The 25,446-nt window shown below is 45.2% G+C and overlaps 1 protein-coding gene across 1 annotated transcript in view; it reads left to right on the forward strand.

The window, feature by feature from the left end:
- Positions 1 to 25,446, forward strand: part of FMN2 (formin 2) — a 450,026-nt gene that overhangs the window by 170,815 nt on the left and 253,765 nt on the right. Inside the window, exon 7 of the mRNA XM_077289102.1 lies at positions 1,441 to 1,528. Within this exon, the coding sequence (XP_077145217.1) occupies positions 1,441 to 1,528 (88 nt within the window). The remainder of the gene's footprint in view (positions 1 to 1,440; positions 1,529 to 25,446) is intronic.

Here is a 25,446-nt window from a genome sequence, read left to right on the forward strand (position 1 = left end):
GGCCCTCACAATCCCCAGACCTCAACATTATTGAGCATTTATGGTCGATTTTAGAGATTCAAGTTAGACGTCGATTTCCGCCGCCATCGTCGCTCAAAGAACTGAAGGGTGTTTTAACTGCAGAATGGGCTAAAATTCCTTTTGAAACAATTCACACCTTGTATGAATCCATACCTCGGAGAATTGAGGCTGTAATCGCCGCAAAAGGTGGACCTACACCATATTAAACTAACTTTTGTTGATGTTTCCAGGTGTTTCCATTATTTTGTCCAACCCCTGTAGCTTGCATAGGATGCCAGTCACACAGGTAAGTATGATGCACAGTGTCTGGTTTGCAGCCTATTAATGATGCTCTTGTATTAACAGGCGGGCTGCCCAGCACTATAGTATGCAGCACACAGGGACAGATGCCCCAATAAACCAAGCCAACAAAAAAGAGGCCTGGCCACATCTTGCAAAAAAATATGATAAAAAGTGCAAAAAATTAATGCATATGATAAATACATTAAATTAGGTATTGGTTAATATTTTGGCCAAAATAGATAAGCTCGCAACCCAAGTCACGTGTCCTCATTACTTGCGAGTCCTACCACTAATATCATAAAACAGCTAACATTGAAAAAACTAAAAAAAATACATACCATAAGATACGGCCTTCCCAAAACCCAGTCTGATGACAAATGCACATTTAGGCAACCCCTCCAATGTCTAGCTAGTGTGGGGGTGGCTGTTTTTACCAGTAGTTTGCAACTGTGCGGCCCCTTGCCTTATCTATTTTGGCCAAAATATTATGCCTCATTTAATGTCGTTATCATATGCATTAATTTTTTGCACTTTTTATCATATTTTTTTGCAAGATGTGGCTCTTTATGTTGGCTTGGTTTATTGGGGCATCTGTCCCTATGTGCTGCATACTATAGTGCTGGGGAGCCCGCCTGTTAATACAAGAGCGTCATTAATAGGCTGCAAACCAGACACTGTGCATCACATTTACCTGTGTGACTGGCATCCTATGCAAGCTATATCAATATGCATTTTTTCTACTAGGCAGCTAACCCCTCCAATGTCTGGCTAGTGTGGGGGTGGCTGTTTTTAATCAGTAGTTTGCACCTGTGCTGCCCCTTGCCTTTATTAGTGGAGGCCTGCTGCATCCTGATAAATGTGCATTTGTCATCAGACAGGGTTTTGGGAAGGCCGTATCTTATGGTATGTGTTTTTTTTAAAAGAAGAATAGCCTCTCCACTTTTATTGTCTCTAAACAACGAACTTATTTAATTTCTGTCATAAAAGCTGCTCCACTCTGTTAAGCCATGCCTAAAATAGTTTGTATATCCAAAGTGTCCTTAGAAAGTTCTAAGTATAGATTACCAATATCGTTTTGCATCATATGTGCTTTTGCATTAAACATATATTATATTTCACTTTGCATACTACTTCCAGGTTGTCAAGCTCTTGAGCAATAAAAGATCACAGGCAGTAGGAATATTAATGTCCAGCCTCCATCTAGACATGAAAGATATTCAACATGGTAAGCAAATGTTAAATGTCATTATTTCGCAATATTTTAACAAACACAAGTGACCTAATTTCTAGATATGAGCCGATTTAGTTCAGCAGATTTAAATACTTTTCCAATTTAGGCAGAATAGTTAGTAACATTGATGGAACATATTCCGAGAGAAAGTACAAAATATCTTGGCAGCCTTAAAGTGTAGCTGTTATTATTATTATTATTTATTGTTATAGCGCCATTTATTCCATGGCGCTTTACATGTGAGGAGGGGTATACATAATAAAAACAAGTACAATAATCTTAAACAATACAAGTCATAACTGGTATAGGAGGAGAGAGGACCCTGCCCGCGAAGGCTCACAATCTACAAGGGATGGGTGAGACTACAGTAGGCTAGGATAGAGCTGGTCATGCAGCGGTTTGGTCGATCGGTGGTTACTGGAGGTTGTAGGCTTGTCGGAAGAGGTGGGTCTTCAGGCTCTTTTTGAAGGTTTCGATGGTAGGCGAGAGTCTGATGTGTTGTGGTAGAGGGTTCCAGAGTAGGGGTGATACGCGAGAGAAATCTTGTATACGATTGTGGGAAGAGGAGATAAGAGAGGAGTAGAGAAGGAGATCTTGTGAGGATCGGAGGTTGCGTGTAGGTAAGTACCGGGAGACGAGGTCACAGAATAGATTGGAGCGGTGCGAGAGTGTTAGAGGGGAGGCCACAGAGCAGGAGGTTGCAGTAGTCAAGGCGAGAGATGATGAGGGCATGGACTAGGGTTTTTGCAGAGTCTTGTATTTGCAGCCATCTAGTATTGTTAAAAAAATAAATAATATATATATATATATATATGTTAGGGCTAGCGGAACGCACCAAACTAGAGAAAAGGAATAAGGTGCGTTTGCAGCCCGGGGTCCACTGTGCAGAGATGGAACCTGCTGCTAAGCAATGACGGACTATATGGCGGTACAATGAGGATACACAGGAGTTAGCTTCACCCTGTGTGAAATAGGCGAACCCTGTTGCATCACAGGGCCGCAGTACCGCACGTAACAAAACTAATAATTTAATAGCACGAGAGTGCATGCGATGCCGCACTGGCGGATGCCACTAACCACCCAGACTTGGGTTTGGAAAGCGTGGTGATAGCGCACGGCGCCGCACTGGCAGTCACAGCAATAGACTCTGTTTGTGTACCAGTGTTGGCTACAAGTCTGGCGCTAGATTACAATCATCCTCCTTACACGAGCATTCAAACACAAGGGAGGGGATGATTAATGAGCGACTTTCACTCACAACACACACACATAAACAAGAGTATACTAGCGCATGGCCGTGCGCCCATGCAAACCTTTTATAGCTGCAGCATGTACAGGACCTTCCCAGAAGGACCAATGGGAGGCTGCCACAGAAGTTGAGCACCTTCAGGACCTTCCTGGAGGACCAATGGGATCTGCTGCAGTATCTGAGCATGTGACCCTCAATCTCCAACAGGAGATCTTGCCCTGGGCATGCTCAGAAGGGGAAAAGCAGGACTTAGTCCCAAAAGCGTCTGCTCGCCGCTTCCCAGCACTGGCTTCAATGGCAGAAGCAGGAAAAGCAGCAGTAACCCTTTGCACAGAGTGAGACTGAGCAAGACGCTGGGACCGACGTCTCCGCTGAGCAGGCTCCACTGCGGCTGATGCAGAATGAGAGACCACAGCAGACATGGTTCGAGATTCCCCCTGTGCAGCAGCGGGAACTCGACTCCTAACATTACCCCCCCTAGGCCCCCCCCTTGGGCCTCGCTACGCTCAATGGCTGCAATGAGCAGCAGAGCTCGAGTGTGCTCTACAGATTCCCAGGTTCTGTCCTCAGGGCCGTGGCCCTTCCAGTCTACCAGATAGTATTTTTTCCATGTACTACCTTGCACCCCACGATAGCATTCACCTCATACTCATCTGTGGACGAACCCGATGTCCCAGCAGATGACTCAGAAAACCGGGAAATATAGACGGGCTTTAAGAGGGAAACGTTGAAGGTGTCGGTGATACCAAGGCCCGGAGGAATAGCCAAATAGTAGACCACAGGGTTAACCTGTTCCAGAACCTTGAAAGGACCAATGTAGCGAGGCGCAAACTTAGTGGACTCAACTCGCAACCTGATGTTACGGGCGGAGAGCCACGCTAAGTCGCCAGGAGCGAAGGTCAGAGCAGGGCGCCGGTGAGCATTGGCAGAAACCCTCATTCTCTCCTTGGAAGCCCGAATGGCATCCTGTGTGCGGTCCCAAATGTCACGTGCCTCCACTGCCCAGTCTGCCACCCTGGAATCAGTGGATGACACGGGCATGGGCACAGGGATACGCGGATGCTGGCCATAATTAAGGAGAAAAGGAGTCTGCCCAGTGGAATTGGCTACGGCGTTGTTCAGAGCAAATTCTGCCCAAGGTAGCAAAGATGCCTAGCAGAGACAAAATGTCGCAAATATGTCACCAGAGTCTGTTTGGCCCTCTCTACCAACCCATTCATCTCGGGATTATATGCAGAGGAGAGATTTAGTTCTATGCTGAGTAAACGACAGAACTCTGTCCAAAACTGAGACGCGAACTGGGGACCCCGGTCACTGACAATTTTATCAGGCATGCCATGTAAACGGAAAATATGTTTAATGAACAACGCCGCCAAGGCCCGTGCAGAAGGTAACGGTGGAAGCGGCACCATGTGCACCATCTTAGAGAAATGATCGGTGACAACCCAGATAATGGTGCAGTTACGAGACTTGGGTAAGCCCACCTGTTATGACCTGGTGGTTAAGGAGCCACACTGATATGACCTGGTGGCTAAAACGCAACATGGGACGAGCTCTGAGGATGTGGTATCTCTACTGACCGCAGTTCCTAATCCTAACAACAACACTAGTAATAGCCATGGGATGTTTCTGACTCTCCTTAGACACCTCGTCACAGCCTAAGAACTAACTACCCCTAAAGAAGGAAATAGAAAGCTATCTTGCCTCAGAGAAAACTCCAAAAGGAAAGATAGCCCCCCACAAATATTGACTGTGAGTGGAGAGGGAAATGACGTACACAGAAATTTAAATCAGATTTCAGCAAAGGAGGCCAATACTAAACTTGATAGACAGAGAGAAAAGGATACTGTGCGGTCAGTATTAAAAATTACAAAATCCACGAAGAGTTTACAAGAATGAACTCCACACCGACTCACGGTGTGGAGGGGCAAATCTGCTTCCCCAGAGCTTCCAGCTAGCCTGAATATGACATAGTGACAAGCTGGACAAAAAGAGACATATTTGCAGAGCAATAGAGTCCAAAGCAAATGGACAAACAAGAACTAGCAAAAACTTATCTTTTGCTGAACAGGACAGGCCATATGAGAAATCCTAGGAGAGAACCAAATCCAACCAAGAACATTGACAGCTGGCATGAACTAAAGCCCAGAGCAGGTTTAAATAACAAACCCAGGCAAGGCGATTAGTGAAGGCAGCTGCTACAGCTACCTAAAGGAGCAGCAGTTCCACTCGAAACCACCAGAGGGAGCCCAAGGGCAGAACTCACAAAAATACCATTAGCAACCACAGGAGGGAGCTCCAGAACGGAATTCACAACAGTACCCCCCCCCCTTGAGGAGGGGTCACCGAACCCTCACCAGAGCTCCCAGGCTGATCAGGACGAGCCAAATGGAAAGCACAAACCAAATCGGCAGCATGAACATCGGAGGCAACAACCCAAGAATTATCCTCCTGGCCATAACCCTTCCACTTGACCAGATACTGAAGCTTCCGCCTCGAAAAACGAGAATCCAAAATCTTCTCCACCACATATTCCAATTCCCCCTCAACCAACACCGGAGCAGGAGGATCAACAGAGGGAACCATAGGTACCACATATCTCCGCAACAAGGATCTATGGAACACATTATGAATGGAAAAAGAAGCTGGAAGGGCCAAACGAAAAGACACCGGATTGATAATTTCAGAAATCTTATAAGGCCCAATAAAGCGAGGCTTGAACTTAGGGGAAGAAACTTTCATAGGAAGATGACGAGAAGACAACCAGACCAAATCCCCAACACGAAGCCGGGGACCAACACACCGATGACGGTTAGCAAAACGTTGAGCCTTTTCCTGAGACAACGTCAAATTGTCCACCACATGAGTCCAAATTTGCTGCAACCTGTCCACCACAGAATCCACACCAGGACAGTCAGAAGGCTCAGGCTGCCCCGAAGAAAAACGAGGATGAAAACCAAAGTTACAAAAGAAAGGCGAAACCAAGGTAGCCGAACTAGCCCGATTATTGAGGGCAAACTCGGCCAACAGCAAAAAGGTCACCCAATCATCCTGATCAGCAGACACGAAGCATCTCAAATAGGTTTCCAAGGTCTGATTGGTTCGCTCCGTTTGGCCATTTGTCTGAGGATGGAATGCTGAAGAAAAAGACAAATCAATGCCCATTCAAGCACAAAAGGACCACCAAAACCTAGAAACAAACTGGGAACCTCTGTCAGACACAATATTCTCCGGAATACCATGCAAACGAACCACATGCTGAAAAAATAATGGAACCAAATCAGAGGAGGAAGGCAACTTAGGCAAAGGTACCAAATGGACCATCTTAGAAAACCGGTCACAAACCACCCAGATGACAGACATCCGAGAAACAGGAAGATCAGAAATAAAATCCATGGAAATATGCGTCCAAGGCCTCTCAGGAATAGGCAAAGGCAAAAGCAACCCACTAGCACGGGAAAAGCAAGGCTTAGCCCGAGCACAAGTCCCACAGGACTGCACAAACGAACGCACATCCCGCGACAAGGAAGGCCACCAAAAGGACCTAGCCACCAAATCTCTGGTACCAAAAATCCCAGGGTGACCAGCCAATACCGAACAATGAACCTCAGAAATTACCCTGCTAGTCCATCTATCAGGAACAAACAGTTTCCCCACTGGACAGCGGTCAGGTTTATCAGCCTGAAACTCCTGAAATACCCGCCGCAAATCAGGGGAGATGGCAGAAAGAATCACCCCCTCCTTTAGAATCCCAGCCGGCTCAAGAACTCCCGGAGAATCAGGCAAAAAACTCCTAGAAAGGGCATCAGCCTTCACATTCTTAGATCCCGGAATATACGAGACCACAAAATCAAAACGGGAGAAAAACAGAGACCACCGAGCTTGTCTAGGATTCAACTGCTTAGCAGACTCGAGGTAAATCAGATTCTTATGGTCAGTCAAGACCACCATGCGATGCTTGGCTCCCTCAAGCCAATGTCACCACTCCTCAAATGCCCACTTCATAGCCAACAACTCCCGATTGCCGACATCATAATTACGCTCAGCAGGCGAAAACTTTCTGGAGAAGAAGGCACACGGTTTCATCAAAGAGCCATCAGAATTTCTCTGAGACAAAACGGCCCCTGCCCCAATCTCAGAAACGTCAACCTCAACCTGAAAAGGGAGAGAAACATCTGGCTGACGCAACACAGGGGCAGAAGTAAAACGACATTTAAGCTCCTGAAAGGCCTCAACAGCCGCAGAGGACCAATTCATCACATCTGCGCCTTTCTTCGTCAAATCGGTCAGAGGCTTCACCACACTAGAAAAATTAGCAATAAAGCGGCGATAAAAATTGGCAAAGCCCAAAAATTTCTGAAGGCTCTTTACAGATGTGGGTTGAGTCCAATCATGAATGGCCTGGACTTTAACAGGGTCCATTTCAATAGCCGAGGGAGAAAAAATGAAACCCAAAAAAGAAACCTTCTGAACTCCAAAGAGGCACTTAGACCCCTTCCCAAACAACGCATTAGCACGAAGGACCTGAAATACCATCCTAACCTGCTTCACATGAGACTCCCAATCATCGGAAAAAAACAAAATATCATCCAAATATACAATCATGAATTTATCCAGATAATTCCGGAAGATATCATGCATAAAGGACTGAAATACCGATGGAGCATTAGAGAGCCCGAATGGCATCACAAGGTATTCAAAATGGCCTTCGGGCGTATTAAATGCTGTTTTCCATTCATCACCTTGTTTAATACGCACAAGATTATACGCCCCTCGAAGGTCGATTTTAGTAAACCAACTAGCACCCTTAATCCGAGCAAACAAATCAGAAAGTAAAGGTAAAGGGTACTGGAATTTGACCGTGATCTTATTGAGAAGGCGATAATCTATACAGGGTCTCAAGGAGCCATCCTTCTTGGCAACAAAAAAGAATCCCGCTCCCAACGGTGATGAAGACGGGCGAATATGCCCCTTCTCCAAGGACTCCTTTACATAACTCCGCATAGCGGCATGCTCTGGCACAGACAGATTGAAAAGTCGGCCCTTAGGGAACTTACAGCCAGGAATCAAATTAATGGCACAATCGCAGTCCCTATGAGGAGGCAGGGAACTGGACTTAGGCTCATCAAATATATCCTGGAAATCCGACAAAAACTCAGGAACTTCAGAAGAAGGGGACGAGGAAATTGACATCAAAGGAATATCACTATGTATCCCCTGACAACCCCAACCAGTTACAGACATAGATCTCCAATCCAGCACTAGAATCCTGAACCATCCAGAGATTAAGGGGAAAAAAAAGACAAAACAAGCTACAAAGGAAAAAAAAATGACTCAGAACTTTCTTTTCCCTCTTATGAGATGCATTTAACACATTGTGGCCCAGCTGTACTGTTATGACCTGGTGGTTAAGGAGCCACACTGATATGACCTGGTGGCTAAAACGCAACATGGGACGAGCTCTGAGGAGGTGGTATCTCTACTGACCGCAGTTCCTAATCCTAACAACAACACTAGTAATAGCCGTGGGATGTTCCTGACTCTCCCTAGACACCTCGTCACAGCCTAAGAACTAACTACCCCTAAAGAAGGAAATAGAAAGCTATCTTGCCTCAGAGAAAACCCCAAAAGGAAAGATAGCCCCCCACAAATATTGACTGTGAGTGGAGAGGGAAATGACGTACACAGAAATGAAATCAGATTTCAGCAAAGGAGGCCAATACTAAACTTGATAGACAGAGAGAGAAGGATACTGTGCGGTCAGTATTAAAAACTACAAAATCCACGCAGAGTTTACAAGAATGAACTCCACACCGACTCACGGTGTGGAAGGGCAAATCTGCTTCCCCAGAGCTTCCAGCTAGCCTGAATATGACATAGTGACAAGCTGGACAAAAAGAGACATATTTGCAGAGCAATAGAGTCCAAAGCAAATGGACAAACAAGAACTAGCAAAAACTTATCTTTTGCTGAACAGGACAGGCCATATGAGAAATCCTAGGAGAGAACCAAATCCAACCAAGAACATTGACAGCTGGCATGAACTAAAGCCCAGAGCAGGTTTAAATAACAAACCCAGGCAAGGCGATTAGTGAAGGCAGCTGCTACAGCTACCTAAAGGAGCAGCAGTTCCACTCGAAGCCACCAGAGGGAGCCCAAGAGCAGAACTCACAAAAATACCATTAGCAACCACAGGAGGGAGCTCCAGAACGGAATTCACAACACCCACCACGAAGTCCATCCCAACCATCTCCTAGGGCCTGTCTGCCACCGGCAGGGGGTAAAGTTGCCCAGCAGGCCGTTGCCGAGGAGACCGATTCTTGGTGCAGGAGACACACGCCCGAATATAGTCCCCGACGTCACGGGCCATATGCGGCCACCAGTACGTCCTCGCCAAAAGCTCTGATGTCCTCTTGGTCCCAAAATGTCCACCCACCATGGACGAGTGAGCCCAAGAGAGAACCTCCGGTCGCAAATTAGATGGAACGAAAGTCTTGCCTGGGGGAACAGACTCTAGCGAAACCGGAGCCACAGTTCTCAGGCTTTCAGAAGGGACAATAAGCCGAGGCTCCTCCTCCTCCTCCTCAGATGACACTACGGAGTGAGAGAGAGCGTCGGCACGAATGTTCTTCTCCCCGGAGAGAAAATAGAGAGTAAAATGGAACCGGGAGAAGAACAGGGACCATCTAGCCTGGCGAGAATTCAGCCACTGGGCCATCTGTAAGTACACCAAGTTCTTGTGGTCTGTGAACACTTGGAAGGGAAAGCGAGCTCCCTGCAAGAGGTGTCTCCACTCTGAGAAAGCCAACTTCATGGCTAGCAACTCCCTGTCCCCGATGGAATAATTCCTCTCCGCTGGTGAAAAGGTCTTGGAGAAGAAGAAGCAAGGATACTTCCGACCTTGAGTATCCTTTTGAAAGAGGACTGCTCCAGCACCAACGGATGAGGCATCCACCTCCATAATAAATGGCTTATCTACATCGGGGCGATGTAGGATGGGAGCGCTAGCGAAGTGTGACTTAATTAAGAGAAAGGCCTTGGAGACCTCCTCCGACCACAACTTGGGATTTGCTCCATTCTTGGTGAGGGCAACCAAGGGAGCTACCAAAGTTGAGAAGTGCGGGATGAACTGGCGATAGTAATTAATGAACCCCATAAAGCGCTGCACCACTTTAAGAGAATGGGGTTCTTGCCAATCCATCACAGCCTGTAGCTTGGCAGGATCCATAGCCAATCCCTGGGCAGAGATGATATAGCCAAGGAAAGGCAAGGACTCCTGCTCAAACACACACTTCTCCAACTTGGCGTAGAGGGAGTTTGCCTGTAAGAGGTCAAAAACTTTGCGAACATCTCTCCGATGGAAGTCAATATCTGGAGAGTAGATGAGAATATCATCCAGATAGACTACGACTGAGGTGGTGAGCATCTCCCGGAAGATGTCGTTCACAAAGTCTTGGAAAACGGCTGGGGCATTACAGAGCCCGAAGGGCATCACCAGATATTCATAGTGCCCATCCCTGGTGTTAAAAGCCATCTTCCATTCGCCCCCCTCACGGATGCGAATCAGGTTGTAAGCACCCCGCAGATCTAACTTAGTAAATACCCTTGCTCCCCGTAGCCTATCAAAAAGCTCAGATATCAGGGGTAGTGGGTATTTATTTTTAACGGTGATGGTGTTAAGACCCCTGTAGTCTGTGCATGGACGTAGTTCTCCATTCTTCTTCTGCATGAAGAAGAACCCAGCCCCTGCAGGTGACACTGACTTCCTAATGAATCCTCTTGCCAGATTCTCTTGAATGTACTGGGACATTGCCTCCGTCTCCGGGAGAGATAACGGATAGACTCGACCCCAGGGAGGCTCTGCACCAGGCAAGAAGTCAATAGGACAGTCATAGGGGCGGTAAGGAGGAAGGGTCTCCACAGCCCTTTTGGAGAACATGTCCGCATAGGACCAATAGTGCTTGGGGAGAGAGGAAAGATCTGCGGGTACCTCTGTAGAAGTAACCTGAACTCACTCCCTCTGACATCTACCCTCACATGATTTACTCCATCCCAAAATTTTCCCTGAGGACCACTCTATATGAGGAGAATGATAGCGAAGACATGGTATACCCAACAGGACCTCATCAATTCCCTCAGGAATGACTAATAGGGAGATAATCTCCTGATGTGATGGAGACATAGAAAGAGTGAATGGAATAGTTTGATGTGTAATCTGTGAGGGTAGTGTCGACCCATTTACCACTTGAACGGTCACAGGTTTGGCGAGCATCACCAGGGGTATTGCATGACGCTGGGCGAAAGCAGATGACATGAAATTGCCTTCCGCCCCGAAGTCCAGGCAAAGCTCTACCGTAAGAGTGGATGGGCCTATGGTTATTGTCCCCTTGAAGGACAATTTAGAGGAAAACGTCTCCGTGTCTAGTGTACCTCCTCCAACTTCCACTAGACGCTGACGTTCCCCCGACCGCTGAGAACACTTGGCGGCAAGATGTCCTGACTGCCAGCAAACATGACAGACCATAGGTGCACGAGCGGACCGGGACTTAGATCCCACACGCAACGCCTCTATGACCTCATGTGACTCGGACGCCTGGACCGGAGATTCCTGAGGTTTGGCGAAGGTGGGAGCCAGCCGAAACCTCTGCCTACACTGGGCTCGCTCCAACCTTCGCTCGTGAAAACGAAGATCGATGCGGGTTGATATAGCTATGAGCTCCTCCAGTGTGGCAGGAATCTCCCTAGTGGCCAAAGCGTCCTTCACATGGTCAGCCAGCCCTCTCGAAAATACCGGGATAAGGGCCTTATCCGATCATTCCAGCTCAGACGCTAATGTCTGGAAGTGGACGGCAAAATGGCTGACCACGGACGAACCCTGAGTCAATGCCAGCAGCTGGAGCGCTGTATCATGGGTGACCTGGAGTCGTAAAAAGACCTGTTTGAGAGTGCTCAGAAACCGTGGAGCACTCTGCACCACATGATCGTCGCGCTCCCACAGTGGCGTAGCCCACTCCAATGCCCTGTCCGACAGCAGAGAAATTATGAATCCCACCTTTGCCCACTCTGTGGGAAAACGTGCAGCCAGGAGCTCGAGGTTTATACCACACTGGCTCACGAAACCCCTACAGGATTTACTGTCACCCGAGTATTTCTCTGGCAGCGGGAAGTGAGATAAGGTCGGAACAGAGATGGCAGTGGGTAAAGCTGCCGCAGCCACGCTAGCAGCCTGAACAGCTATTGCGGTAACATCCACCGCTGAGGTTGCACACTCGAGAGCCGCCAACCTGCCCTCCAGCAGCTGGATGTACCCCTACAATCGCTGTTCGTCCATCATTACATAGCCAGACCCTGGCACTAGTATAATGTTAGGGCTAGCGGAACGCACCAAATAATTAGAGGAAAGGAATAAGGTCCGTTCGCAGCCCGGGGTCCACCGTGCAGAGATGGAACCTGCTGCTAAGCAATGACGGACTATATGGCAGTACAATGAGGATACACACGAGTTAGCTTCACCCTGTGTGAAATAGGCGAACCCTGTTGCGTCACAGGGCCGCAGTACCGCATGTAACAAAACTAATAATTTAATAGCACGAGAGTGCATGCGATGCCGCACTGGCGGACATCACTATCCACCCAGACTTGGGTTTGGAAAGCGCGGTGATAGCGCACGGCACCGCACTGGCAGTCACAGCAATAGACACTCTTTGTGTACCAGTGTTGTTTACAAGTCGGGCGCTAGATTACAATCATTCTCCTTACGCGAGCATTCAAACACAAGGGAGGGATGATTAACCCCTTCACCCCCAAGGGTGGTTTGCACGTTAATGACCGGGCCAATTTTTACAATTCTGACCACTGTCCCTTTATGAGGTTATAACTCTGGAACGCTTCAACGGATCTTGGCGATTCTGACATTGTTTTCTCGTGACATATTGTACTTCATGATAGTGGTAAAATTTCTTTGATATTACCTGCGTTTATTTGCAAAAAACATGGAAATTTGGCGAAAATTTTGAAAATTTTGCAATTTTCCAACTTTGAATTTTTATGCCCTTAAATCACAGAGATATGTCACACAAAATACTTAATAAGTAACATTTCCCACATGTCTACTTTACATCAGCACAATTTTGGAACCAAAATTTTTTTTTGTTAGGGAGTTATAAGGGTTAAAAGTTGACCAGCAATTTCTCATTTTTACAACACCATTTTTTTTTAGGGACCACATCTCATTTGAAGTCATTTTGAGGGGTCTATATGATAGAAAATACCCAAGTGTGACACCATTCTAAAAACTGCACCCCTCAAGGTGCTCAAAACCATATTCAAGAAGTTTATTAACCCTTCTGGTGCTTCACAGGAATTTTTGGAATGTTTAAATAAAAATGAACATTTAACTTTTTTTCACAAAAAATTTATTTCAGCTCCAATTTGTTTTATTTTACCAAGGGTAACAGGAGAAAATGGACCCCAAAAGTTGTTGTACAATTTGTCCTGAGTACGCCGATACCCCATATGTGGGGGTAAACCACTGTTTGGGCGCATGACAGAGCTCGGAAGCGAAGGAGCGCCATTTGACTTTTCAATGTAAAATTGACTGGAATTGAGATGGGACGCCATGTTGCGTTTGGGGAGCCCCTGATGTGCCTAAACATTGAAACCCCCCACAAGTGACACCATTTTGGAAAGTAGACCCCCTAAGGAACTTATCTAGAGGTGTGGTGAGCACTTTGACCCACCAAGTGCTTCACAGAAGTTTATAATGCAGAACCGTAAAAATAAAAAATCATATTTTTTCCCAAAAATTATTTTTCGCCCCCAATTTTTTATTTTCCCAAGGGTAAGAGAAGAAATTGGACCCCAAAAGTTGTTGTACAATTTGTCCTGAGTACGCTGATACCCCATATGTGGGGATAAACCACTGTTTGGGCGCATGGGAGACCTCGGAAGGGAAGGAGCGCCGTTTGACTTTTCAATGCAAAATTGACAGGAATTGAGATGGGACGTCATGTTGCGTTTGGAGAGCCCCTGATGTGCGTAAACATTGAAACCCCCCACAAGTGACACCATTTTGGAAAGTAGACCCCCTAAGGAACTTATCTAGAGGTGTGGTGAGCACTTTGACCCACCAAGTGCTTCACAGAAGTTTATAATGCAGAACCGTAAAAATAAAAAATCATATTTTTTCACAAAAATTATCTTTTCACCCCCAATTTTATATTTTCCCAAGGGTAAGAGAAGAAATTGGACCCCAAAAGTTGTTGTACAATTTGTCCTGAGTACGCTGATACCCCATATGTGGGGGTAAACCACTGTTTGGGCGCATGGGAGAGCTCGGAAGGGAAGTAGCACCGTTTGACTTTTCAATGCAAAATTGACAGGAATTGAGATGGGACGCCATGTTGCGTTTGGAGAACCACTGATGTGCCTAAACATTGAAACCCCCCACAAGTGACACCATTTTGGAAAGTAGACCCCCTAAGGAACTTATCTAGATGTGTTTTGAGCGCTTTGACCCACCAAGGGCTTCAGAGAAGTTTATAATGCAGAGCCGTAAAAATAAAACAAAAATTTTTTCCCACAAAAATTATTTTTCAGCCCCCAGTTCTGTATTTTCCCGAGGGTAACAGGAGAAATTGGACCCCAAAAGTTGTTGTCCAATTTGTCCTGAGTGCGCTGATACCCCATATGTTGGGGTAAAACCCTGTTTGGGCACACGGGAGAGCTCGGAAGGGAAGGAGCACTGTTTTACTTTTTCAACGCAGAATTGGCTGGAATTGAGATCGGACGCCATGTCGCGTTTGGAGAGCCCCTGATGTGCCGAAACAGTGGAAACCCCCCAATTATAACTGAAACCCTAATCCAAACACACCCCTAACCCTAATCCCAACAGTAACCCTAACCACACCTCTAACCCTGACACACCCCTAACCCTAATCCCAACCCTATTCCCAACCGTAAATGTAATCTAAACCCTAACCGTAACTTTAGCCCCAACCCTAACCCTAACTTTAGCCCCAACCCTAACTGTAGCCTTAACCCTAGCCCCAACCCTAATGGGAAAATGGAAATAAATACATTTTTTTTATTTTTCCCTAACTAAGGGGGTGATGAAGGGGGGTTTGATTTACTTTTATAGCGGGTTTTTTAGCGGATTTTTATGATTGGCAGCCGTCACACACTGAAAGACGCTTTTTATTGCAAAAAATATTTTTTGCGTTACCACATTTTGAGAGCTATAAATTTTCCATATTTTGGTCCACAGAGTCATGTGAGGTCTTGTTTTTTGCGGGACGAGTTGACGTTTTTATTGGTAACTTTTTGGGCACGTCACATTTTTTGATCGCTTTTTATTCCGATTTTTGTGAGGCAGAATGACCAAAAACCAGCTATTCATGAATTTCTTTTGGGAGAGGCGTTTATACTGTTCCGCGTTTGGTTAAATGGATAAAGCAGTTTTATTCTTCGGGTCAGTACGATTACAGTGATACCTCATTTATATTATTTTTTTATGTTTTGGCGCTTTTATACGATAAAAACTATTTTATGGAAAAAATAATTATTTTTGCATCGCTTTATTCTCAGGACTATAACTTTTTTATTTTTTTGCTGATCATGCTGTATGGCGGCTCGTTATTTGCGGGACAAGATGACGCTTTCAGCGGTACCATGGTTATTTATATCTGTCTTTTTGATCGCGTGTTATTCCACTTTTTGTTCGGCGGTATGATAATAAAGCGTTGTTTTTTGCCTCGTTTTTTTTTTTCTTCTTACGGTGTTTACTGAAGGGGTTAACTAGTGGGCCAGTTTTATAGGTCGGGTCGTTACGGACGCGGCGATACTAAATATGTGTACTTTTATTGTTTGTTTTTTTTATTTAGATAAAGAAATGTATTTATGGGAATAATATATATATTTTTTTTCATTATTTTGGAATATTTTTTTTTATTTTTTTTTACACATTTGGAAAATTTTTTTTTTACTTTTTTACTTTGCCCCAGGGGGGGACAATACAGATCGGTGATCTGCCAGTTTGCATAGCACTCTGACAGATCACCGATCTGAGAGAAGTGCAGGCTGCTTCACAGTGCCTGCTCTGAGCAGGCTTCTGTGAAGCCACCTCCCTCCCTGCAGGACCCGGATCCGCGGCCATCTTGGATCCGGGTCTGGAGCAGGCAGGGAGGGAGGTAAGACCCTCGCAGCAACGCGATCACATCGCGTTGCTGCGGGGGGCTCAGGGAAGCCCGCAGGGAGCCCTCTCCCTGCGCGATGCTTCCCTGCACCGCCGGCACATCGCGATCATGTTTGATCGTGGTGTGCCGGGGGTTAATGTGCCGGGAGCGGTCCGTGACCGCTCCTGGCACATAGTGCCGGATGTCAGCTGCGATAGGCAGCTGACACCCGGCCGCGATCGGCCGCGCTCCCCCCGTGAGCGCCGCCGATCGCGCTGGACGTACTATCCCGTCGGTGGTCATACGGGCCCACCCCACCTCGACGGGATAGTACGTCCGATGTCAGAAAGGGGTTAATGAGCGACTTTCACTCACAACACACTCACATAAACAAGACTATACTAGCGCATGGCCGTGCGGCCATGCAAACCTTTTATAGCTGCAGCATGTACAGGACCTTCCCAGAAGGACCAATGGGAGCCTGCCACAGAAGTTGAGCACCTTCAGGACCTTCCTGGAGGACCAATGGGATCTGCTGCAGTATTTGAGCATGTGACCCTCGATCTCCAACGGGAGATCTTGCCCTGGGCATGCTCAGAAGGGGAAAAGCAGGACTTAGTCCCAAAAGCATCTGCTCGCCGCTGCCCAGCACTGGCTTCAATGGTAGAAGCTGGAAAAGCAGCAGTAACCCTTTGCACAGAGTGAGACTGAGCAAGACGCCAGGACCGATGTCTCCGGTGAGCAGGCTCCACTGTGGCTGATGCAGAATGAGAGACCGCAGCAGACATGGTTCGAGATTCCCCCTGTGCAGCAGCGGGAACTCAACTCCTAACATATATATATATATATATATATATATATCCTCGTACTGTATATAGCTCAATAAATCATATACATTTTATGTAGATCTCTTTAAAAGGTACAATACACAGACACATGGAAGAAATGGTCAGTGAGCCAAGAAAATATATGTGTAGATCTAAATATTAGATACCAAAGTTTTTATAATGCAATTTAACCCCTTCGTGACATGCGCCGTACTAGTACGGCGCTGCCGGCACTGCATTAGTGCCAGCCGCAGTACTAGTACGGCGCATCGATCACCGCGGTCTCACGCTGAGCGCCGCGGTGATCGGGTGCGGGTGTCAGCTGTATATGACAGCTGACACCCCGCAGCAATGCCCACGATCGGCGCTGTCGCCGATCGCGGGCATTTAACCCCTCTGATGCCGCTGTCAATAGTGACAGCGGCATAGAGGGGGATCGCGCAGGGACGGGGGCTCCCTGCGCTCTCCCACCGGAGCAGCGCGATGAGATCGCGCTGCTCCGGTGACCTGGAAGGAGTCCCCGGATCCAAGATGGCCGGGGGACTCCTTCCGGGTCATAAGATGACCCTGCTTGCCGGCGTCTGCTGAGAATCCTCATAGCAGGCGCCGGCAAGCCCCTGCAATGTGCCTGGCACATCGGTGATCAGACCGAGTGCTATGCACACGGTCTGATCACCGATCTGTGATGTCCCCTCCTGGGACAAAGTAAAAAAGTAAAAAAAAAATTTTTCCACATGTGTAAAAAAAAAAAAAAAAAAAATTCCTAAATAAAGAAAAAAAAAATAAATATATTCCCATAAATACATTTCTTTATCTAAATAAAAAAAACACCACACAATAAAAGTACACATATTTAGTATCGCCGCGTCCGTAACAACCCCACCTATAAAACTATATCACTAGTTAACCCCTTCAGTGAACACCGTAAAAAAAAAAAAAAAAAAACGAGGCAAAAAACAACGCTTTATTCTCATACCGCCAAACAAAAAGTGGAATAACACGCGATCAAAAAGACGGATATAAATAACCATGGTACCGCTGAAAACGTCATCTTGTCCCGCAAAAAAAAAGCCGCCATACAGCATCATCAGCAGAAAAATAAAAAAGTTATAGCTCTCAGAATAAAGCGATGCAAAAACAATTATTTTTTATATAAAATAGTTTTTATTGTGTAAAAGCGCCAAAACATAAAAAAATTATATAAATGAGTTATCGCTGTAATCGTACTGACCCGAAGAATAAAACTGCTTTATCCTTTTTACCAAACGCGGAACGGTATAAACGCACCCCCTAAAAGAATTTCAGGAATTGCTGGTTTTTGTTCATTCCGCCTCCCAAAAATCGGAATAAAAAGCGATCAAAAAATGTCATGTGCCCGAAAATGGTACCAATAAAAACGTCAACTCGTCCCGCAAAAAACAAGATCTCACATGACTCTGTGGACCAAAATATCGAAAAATTATAGCTCTCAAAATGTGGTGATGCAAAAACTATTGTTTGCAATAAAAAGCGTCTTTTAGTGTGTGACGGCTGCCAACCATAAAAATCCGCCCAAAAAACGCTATATAAGTAAATCAAATCCCCCTTCATCACCCCCTTAGTTAGGAAAAATAATAAAATTTTAAAAAATATATTTATTTCCATTTTCCCGTTAGGCTACTTTCACACTAGCGTCGGTACGGGGCCGTCGCGCTGCGTCGGCCCGACATACCGACGCATACTGTGCAAGCGCCGCACAACGGGGGCAGCGGATGCTGTTTTTCCACGCATCCGCTGCCCCATTGTGAGGTGCGGGGAGGTGGGGGCGGAGTTCCAGCCGCGCATGCGCGGTCGGAAATGGTGGACCGTCAGCACAAAAAAAGTTACATGTAACGTTTGTTGCTGCCGGCTGTCCACCACAACACGACGCAACCGTCGCACGACGCTTGCGACGTGTGTCAATACGTCGCTAATGTTAGTCTATGGGGAAAAAACGCATCCTGCAGATGACTTTGCAGGATGCGTTTTTTCGCCAAAACGACGCATTGCGACGTATGCAAAAAAACGCTAGTGTGAAAGTAGCGCTAGGGTTAGGACTAGGGTTAGGGTTGGGGTTAGGGTGTCAGTTAGAATTGGGGAGTTTTCACTGTTTAGGCACATCAGGGGCTCTCCAAACGCGACATGGCGTCCGATCTCAACGCGTTTGTTTGCGTTAAAAACGCATGCGTTTTTATAGAAAAAAAACAGAACACACTGAAAAGTCACCCACCACCATCAAGGTGATAAAGGGATCCAAACCCTAACCCTAACCCTACCCCTAAACTCATCCCTAACCGTTTAATGAACATTTTCTGACAGTCATAGTGCCACGTATTTCAGTGCCACGTATTTCAGTGCCACGTATTTCAGTGCCACGTATTTCAGTGCCACGATATTTCAGTGCCACGTATTTAAGTGCCACGGTATTTCAGTGAAATACGTGGCACTGAAATATCGTGGCATTTACGTGAAATACGTGGCACTTAAATACGTGGCACTTAAATACGTGGCACTTAAATACGTGGCACTTAAATACGTGGCACTTAAATACGTGGCACTTAAATATCGTGGCATGTACATGAAATACGTGGCACTTATATACGTGGCACTTATATACGTGGCACTTATATACGTGGCACTTATATACGTGGCCACTGAAATATCGTGGCACTTATATACGTATATACGTATATACGTATATACGTATATAAACGTATTTCAGTGCCACGTATTTCAGTGCCACGTATTTCAGGTTAGGGGTAGGGGTAGGGTTAGGGGTAGGGTTAGGGTTTTTTTTTTTTTCTTGTTTTCTTGTGTTTTTCTATAAAAACGCATGCGTCTAAAAAAACGCATGCGTTTTACCGCGATTACATGCGTTTTTTCACACATGCGTTTTTAAAAAAAACGCAAGTGTGAAACCAGCCTTATCCTTGGGAAAATAAAAACATGGGGGCTAAAATATAATTTTCGTGGAAAAAAATATATTTTTTATTTTCGCGGCTCTGCGTTATAAACTGTAGTGAAGCACTTGGGGGTTCAAAGTTCTCACAACACATCTAGATAAGTTCCGTGGGGGGTCTAGTTTCCAATATGGGGTCACTTGTGGGGGGTTTCTACTGTTTAGGTACATCAGGGGCTCTGCAAATGCAACATGACACCTGCAGACCAATCCATCTAAGTCTGCATTTCAAACGGCGCTCCTTCCCTTCCGAGCTCTGCCGTGCGCCCAAACAGTGGTTTATCCCCATATATGAAGTATCAGCGTACTCAGGACAAATTGGACAACAACTTTTGTTGTCCAATTTCTCCTGTTACCCTTGGGAAAATAAAAATGTGGGGGCTAAAATATAATTTTTGTGGAAAAAAAAATATTTTTTATTTTCACGGCTCTGCGTGTTAAACTGTAGTGAAACACTTGTTGGTTCAAAGTTCTCACAACACATCTAGATAAGTTCCGTGGGGGGTCTAGTTTCCAATATGGGGTCACTTGTGGGGGGTTTCTACTGTTTAGGTACATCAGGGGCTCTGCAAATGCAACATGACACCTGCAGACCAATCCATCTAAGTCTGCATTTCAAACGGCGCTCCTTCCCTTCCGAGCTCTGCCGTGCGCCCAAACAGTGGTTCCCCCCAATGTATGGGGTATCAGCGTACTCAGGACAAATTGGACAATAACTTTTGTGGTCCAATTTCTCCTGTTACCCTTGGGGGAAAAAAAATTGCGGGCTAAAACATCATTTTGTGGAAAGAAAAAATGATTTTTTGATTTTCACAGCGCTACATTCTAAACTTTAGTGAAACAACTGGGGGTTAAAAGTGCTCACCACACATCTAAATAAGTTCCTTAGGGGGTCTTCTTTCCAAAATGGTGTCACTTGTGGGGGTTTCCACTGTTTAGGCACGTCAGGGGCTCTCCAAACACGACATGGGTTCCGATCTCAATTCCAGCCAATTTTGCATTGAAAAGTCAAATGGCGCTCCTTCCCTTCCGAGCTCTGCCATGCGCCCAAACAGTGGTTTATCCCCATATATGAAGTATCAGCGTACTCAGGACAAATTGCACAACAACTTTTGGGGTCCAATTTATCCTGCTACCCTTGGGAAAATAAAAAATTTGGGGCAAAAAGATCATTTTTTGTGAAAATTAATATTAATTTTTTTTACGGCTCCACATTATAAACTATAAACCAATTTCTCCTGTTACCCTTGGTAAAATAAAACAAATTGGATCTGAAGTAAAAATTTTGTGAAAAAAAAGTTAAATGTTCAATTTTTTTTAAACATTCCAAAAATTCCTGTGAAGCACCTGAAGGGTTAATAAACTTTTTGAATGTGGTTTAGAGTACCTTGAGGGGTGCAGTTTTTAGAATGGTGTCACTTTTGGACATTTTCTGTCATATAGACCCCTCAAAGTCACTTCAAGTGTGAGGTGGTCCGTAAAAAAAATGGTTTTGCAAATTTTGTTGCAAAAATGAGAAATCGCTGGTCAACTTTTAACCCTTATAACTCCCTAACAAAAAAAAATTATGTTTCCAAAATTGTGCTGATGTAAAGCAGACATGTGGGAAATGTTGTTTATTAACTATATTATGTGATATAACTCTCTAATTTAAGGGCATAAAAACGAAAAATTTGAAAATTGCTAAATTTTCATAATTTTCGACAAATTTCTGTTTTTTTCACAAATAAATGCAAGTCATATCGAAGAAGTTTTACCACTATCATAAAGTACAATATGTCACGAGAAAACAATCTCAGAATCACCAGGATCCGTTGAAGCGTTTCAGAGTTATGACCTCATAAAGTGACAGTGGTCAGAATTGTAAAAATTGGCCGTGTCACTTAGGTGAAAACAGGCTTTGGGGTGAAGGGGTTAAAGCTAGGGAACCACGAACGGAAGGTATATATATTTGTCAACATTAAGAGTGGTGAATCTCGGGAAGGAAAGAGACTGAATAGTTGTATTCAATTTGGAGAAAATAATATCACCCTGATGAATAACAGATTCCACAAATGTCTGAAAGAATATAAGAGCAGTGCAAAGGCTCACCTACTATACACCCGACGCGCATTTCACAAATGCTTCGTCAGTCCTGAATTCTTACACACTACTGTATGTCCCCTAAAAATAATATTACCAAGATCACCTGTAAATAATGACACCACACACTGGCTACAGGACAAGTGGAAAGAGCCAGGTAAAGCACCAGAATTGGCGCATCTAATAGATGTGCCTTTTCTGGGCAGCTGCAGGCTGCTATTTTTAGGCTGGGGGCCAATATCCATGGTGCCTTATCAGTCTCAGAATACCAGCCCCCAGCTGTCTGCTTTAGCAAGGCTGGTTGTCAAAAATGGGGGGAACTCCACGTCACTTAAAATATGGCGTGGGGACCCCTCCCCATCTATTCTTGATAACTAGCCTTGCTGAAGCTGACAGCTGAGGATTGCAGCCCCCAGCTGTGAGTTTTGCCTGGCTGGTTAACAAAAATACAGGGGAACCCACACCGTTTTTTTTAAATTATTTATTTACAGTGCAGGAGCTGCTGATGAATACTCCCATCTGCTGCTTCAGCTCTCGCTGTTATTAGCGGCAGCAGGTGTCGGATGATGGGAGCAGTTGTCCCATCAACTGATACCAGTGACTGGAGGTAAACTTTCTACCTCTGATTGCAGCTGAGTGCTCACGCTGTCTTTTGACAGCGTGGGAACCGCGGCTCTCTGACCAGCGGAGATGATTTCACCGCCAATCAGAAGAGGTGTTTGCATGACAGTGCGACAAACACCCGGTGTTTGGGCAGCCAAACCAAACAGTAACACGGACTTCCTGGTGAAGTCCGTGTTCGGTGTCCATGCCCGAACATTAGGTGTTCGGTACGGACCCTGAACTTTGCTGTTCTGGTTCGCCCATCTCTAGTACTGATGCTGGCTGTGAAAAGGTCCACACCTGTCTGGGTATTCTTCTTATCAGGACAATATCCTGCAGCAGGCTTGACAGACCCTGACTGTCCCCAATGCTTCCAGTTATGGTCTTTTTATTCACAGGTACCTAAAACATTGTTTATCTTAATTGAATGTAAGGAGATAGTCCTGTGGGTTAGATCAGCCACATTGCAATGTGTCAAAAGCAACAGAAGCATTGGCTGAACTCACTCTTGGGATAAGCCTTTTGCTATAGATTGTTATCATAAGCAGAACACTTGGAGGACACAAGTGCTGATTCTTCCATTACCAGCATCTTTAGTCCAAATGAGTTTGTGGTTTGGAAGTCACTTCCATGCAACTTTTTTTTACAGGAATGAAGACAAATTCTTTAAAGGGAATCTGATTTTTTGTGTAGTATCCTAATAGTATACTGAAATAGGGCTTGGGCAGCCCTATTAAGATATGTAACATTTATTTCTCTACGTGGCCTCATTATGTTCCTGTAAGCCCCAAATATAATGTTGTGCACAGGTAAGTCAGGCATATGTAAATTATAAATGAATATTCTTCCCTTTTCCCACCCATAGCCCCACCCTCCCCTCCTGGCCGGTGTCACTGATTCAGTCACAATTCTTGGGCTGGCAATCTGCTTTCCTGACTTGAGTGTGACAGCATGTATTTCTATGCAGCAGTCACTCTCAGGTCAAAAGAGCAGACCACCAGTCTGAGGTTTCCGATGTGATTCTCAGGCATACGGCAGTCTGACTGAATCAGTGACACTAGCAGATGTGTGGGGAGGATTATGGGAGGGGAATGGGTAAATATTCAATTTATATATGCTTGACTTGCCGGCGCGAGACAATACATTTGTTCAAGAAGGCGGAGGGCACCGCTAAATATACAAATATTGAGGCTCACCGTGGACTTGAAAAACTACAATCTGACCAGAGAAAGGAAAAAAAGATCATGTCCACACGTATGGGAGCACCTCAAATAAATATAGAAAATGCAAAGTTTTTAATGATAAATATCACAAAAAATGCGTACAACAAAGACATTTCACACAGAAAACAAGACTAAAAACATTTAAAAGTGCAACATGCAGCACAAAACTACACAACAGTCATATCCTAATATGGGGAAAATGACAACCCACATCCCTGTTCTCTCCAAAAATAGAAATATATATATATAGTGCAGTGACCTATAATATAACCATATATCCATATGCAATGTAATCAGTATGCCAAAGAAAAGGGGGTTGTATATATAGTTTTCAAATCACGGCAGAAATTACAATGTATACATGTACATAGACCCACTAATATCACAGTACCATATAGCCCTACAAAGATGGATCAAAATAAATGCTAACAGGCATAAAATGGTCAATGCCTACATGACTATAAGAGATAAAGCCAGACGGATGAAACAACCACTAAATATAATAAAGTCCGTGCATATCTAAATCAAGCATATACATACGCCTAATGGGATCCAAATGTAAATGTCAGGTCAAGGCCATATGCGCACTGATAGAGGAGTGTTGTGAACTCTATTCTTGGGCTCCCTCTTGTGGTCACGAGTGGTACTGAGTGAGTGCTGTCTTTGGGCTCCCTCTGGTGGTTCTTTTTGTCATTCTGCGGGTCTGTGGCTGGGATCAGCTGTCTCGTCATCTGCTAGTTGGTTCCCTATTTAGCTCACCTGGACTTTCAGTTGTTGCCTGCTCTCAATGTATTCAGTGCTATTCTGATTTCTCCTGACGACATTCGTTATCAGTCTCTCCAAGAGAAGCTAAGTTTCTGTTTGTTCATATTTTGCTCATCTGCGTTCTATATGTTTCTTTGTTTATTATGAGTTCTGTCCAGCTTGCTAATATGTGATTCCTCGCTTGCTGGTAGCTCTAGGGGGCTGAGTTTCTCCCCTCACACCGTTAGTTGGTGTGGGGGTTCTTGAACTCTCAGCGTGGATATTTTGTATAAGGGTTTTTTACTGACCGCACAGTTTCCTATCTATCTTCTGCTATCTAGTGATTAGCGGGCCTCATTTGCTAAATCTGTTTCATTTCTACGTTTGTATTTTCCCCTTAACTCACCGTTATTATTTGTGGGGGGCTTTCTATATCTTTGGGGTATTTTCTCTGAGGCAAGTGAGGTCTTGCTTTCTCTCTTTAGGGGTAGCTAGTTTCTCAGGCCGTGAAGAGACGTCTAGGATTTCAGGAAACGTTCCACGGCTACTTTTAGTGTGTATTGGATAGGATCAGGATTGCGGTCAGTCCAGTTACCACCTCCCTAGAGCTCGTTCTATGTTCAGTTACTTAGCTGGTCAGATCTGCGATCCTCAGCCACTAAGGATCATAACAGAGGAGAGAGGCAGGGAAGAGGAAAAAGGGATGTCGGGTACGAGCCCACGCGTATTGCCGCAGCAATGGCGGCTTCCTCAGGGAAAAAAATAGCATTGGGACATGTTAGAGCGGAGTCCACAGCTCTAAGGATAGAGACTTTTTCCAGCACAGAGCACCGATATTGTTGTGTTTTATTAGATATTTTCTTGCTGTGTTTTAATAGTGATTTGCTTGCTCATCAGTTCATCCTCAGTAACCAATGTTCACATTCAGTGACAGTAAGCAGAGGAAGATCTTAAGGTACCGTCACACTCAGCAACTTTGCAACGAGAACGACAACAATCCGTGACGTTGCAGCGTCCTGGATAGCGATCTCGTTG

The sequence above is a fragment of the Ranitomeya variabilis genome, chromosome 2 (assembly GCF_051348905.1).
Source record: "Ranitomeya variabilis isolate aRanVar5 chromosome 2, aRanVar5.hap1, whole genome shotgun sequence".
Lineage (NCBI taxonomy): Eukaryota > Metazoa > Chordata > Amphibia > Anura > Dendrobatidae > Ranitomeya > Ranitomeya variabilis.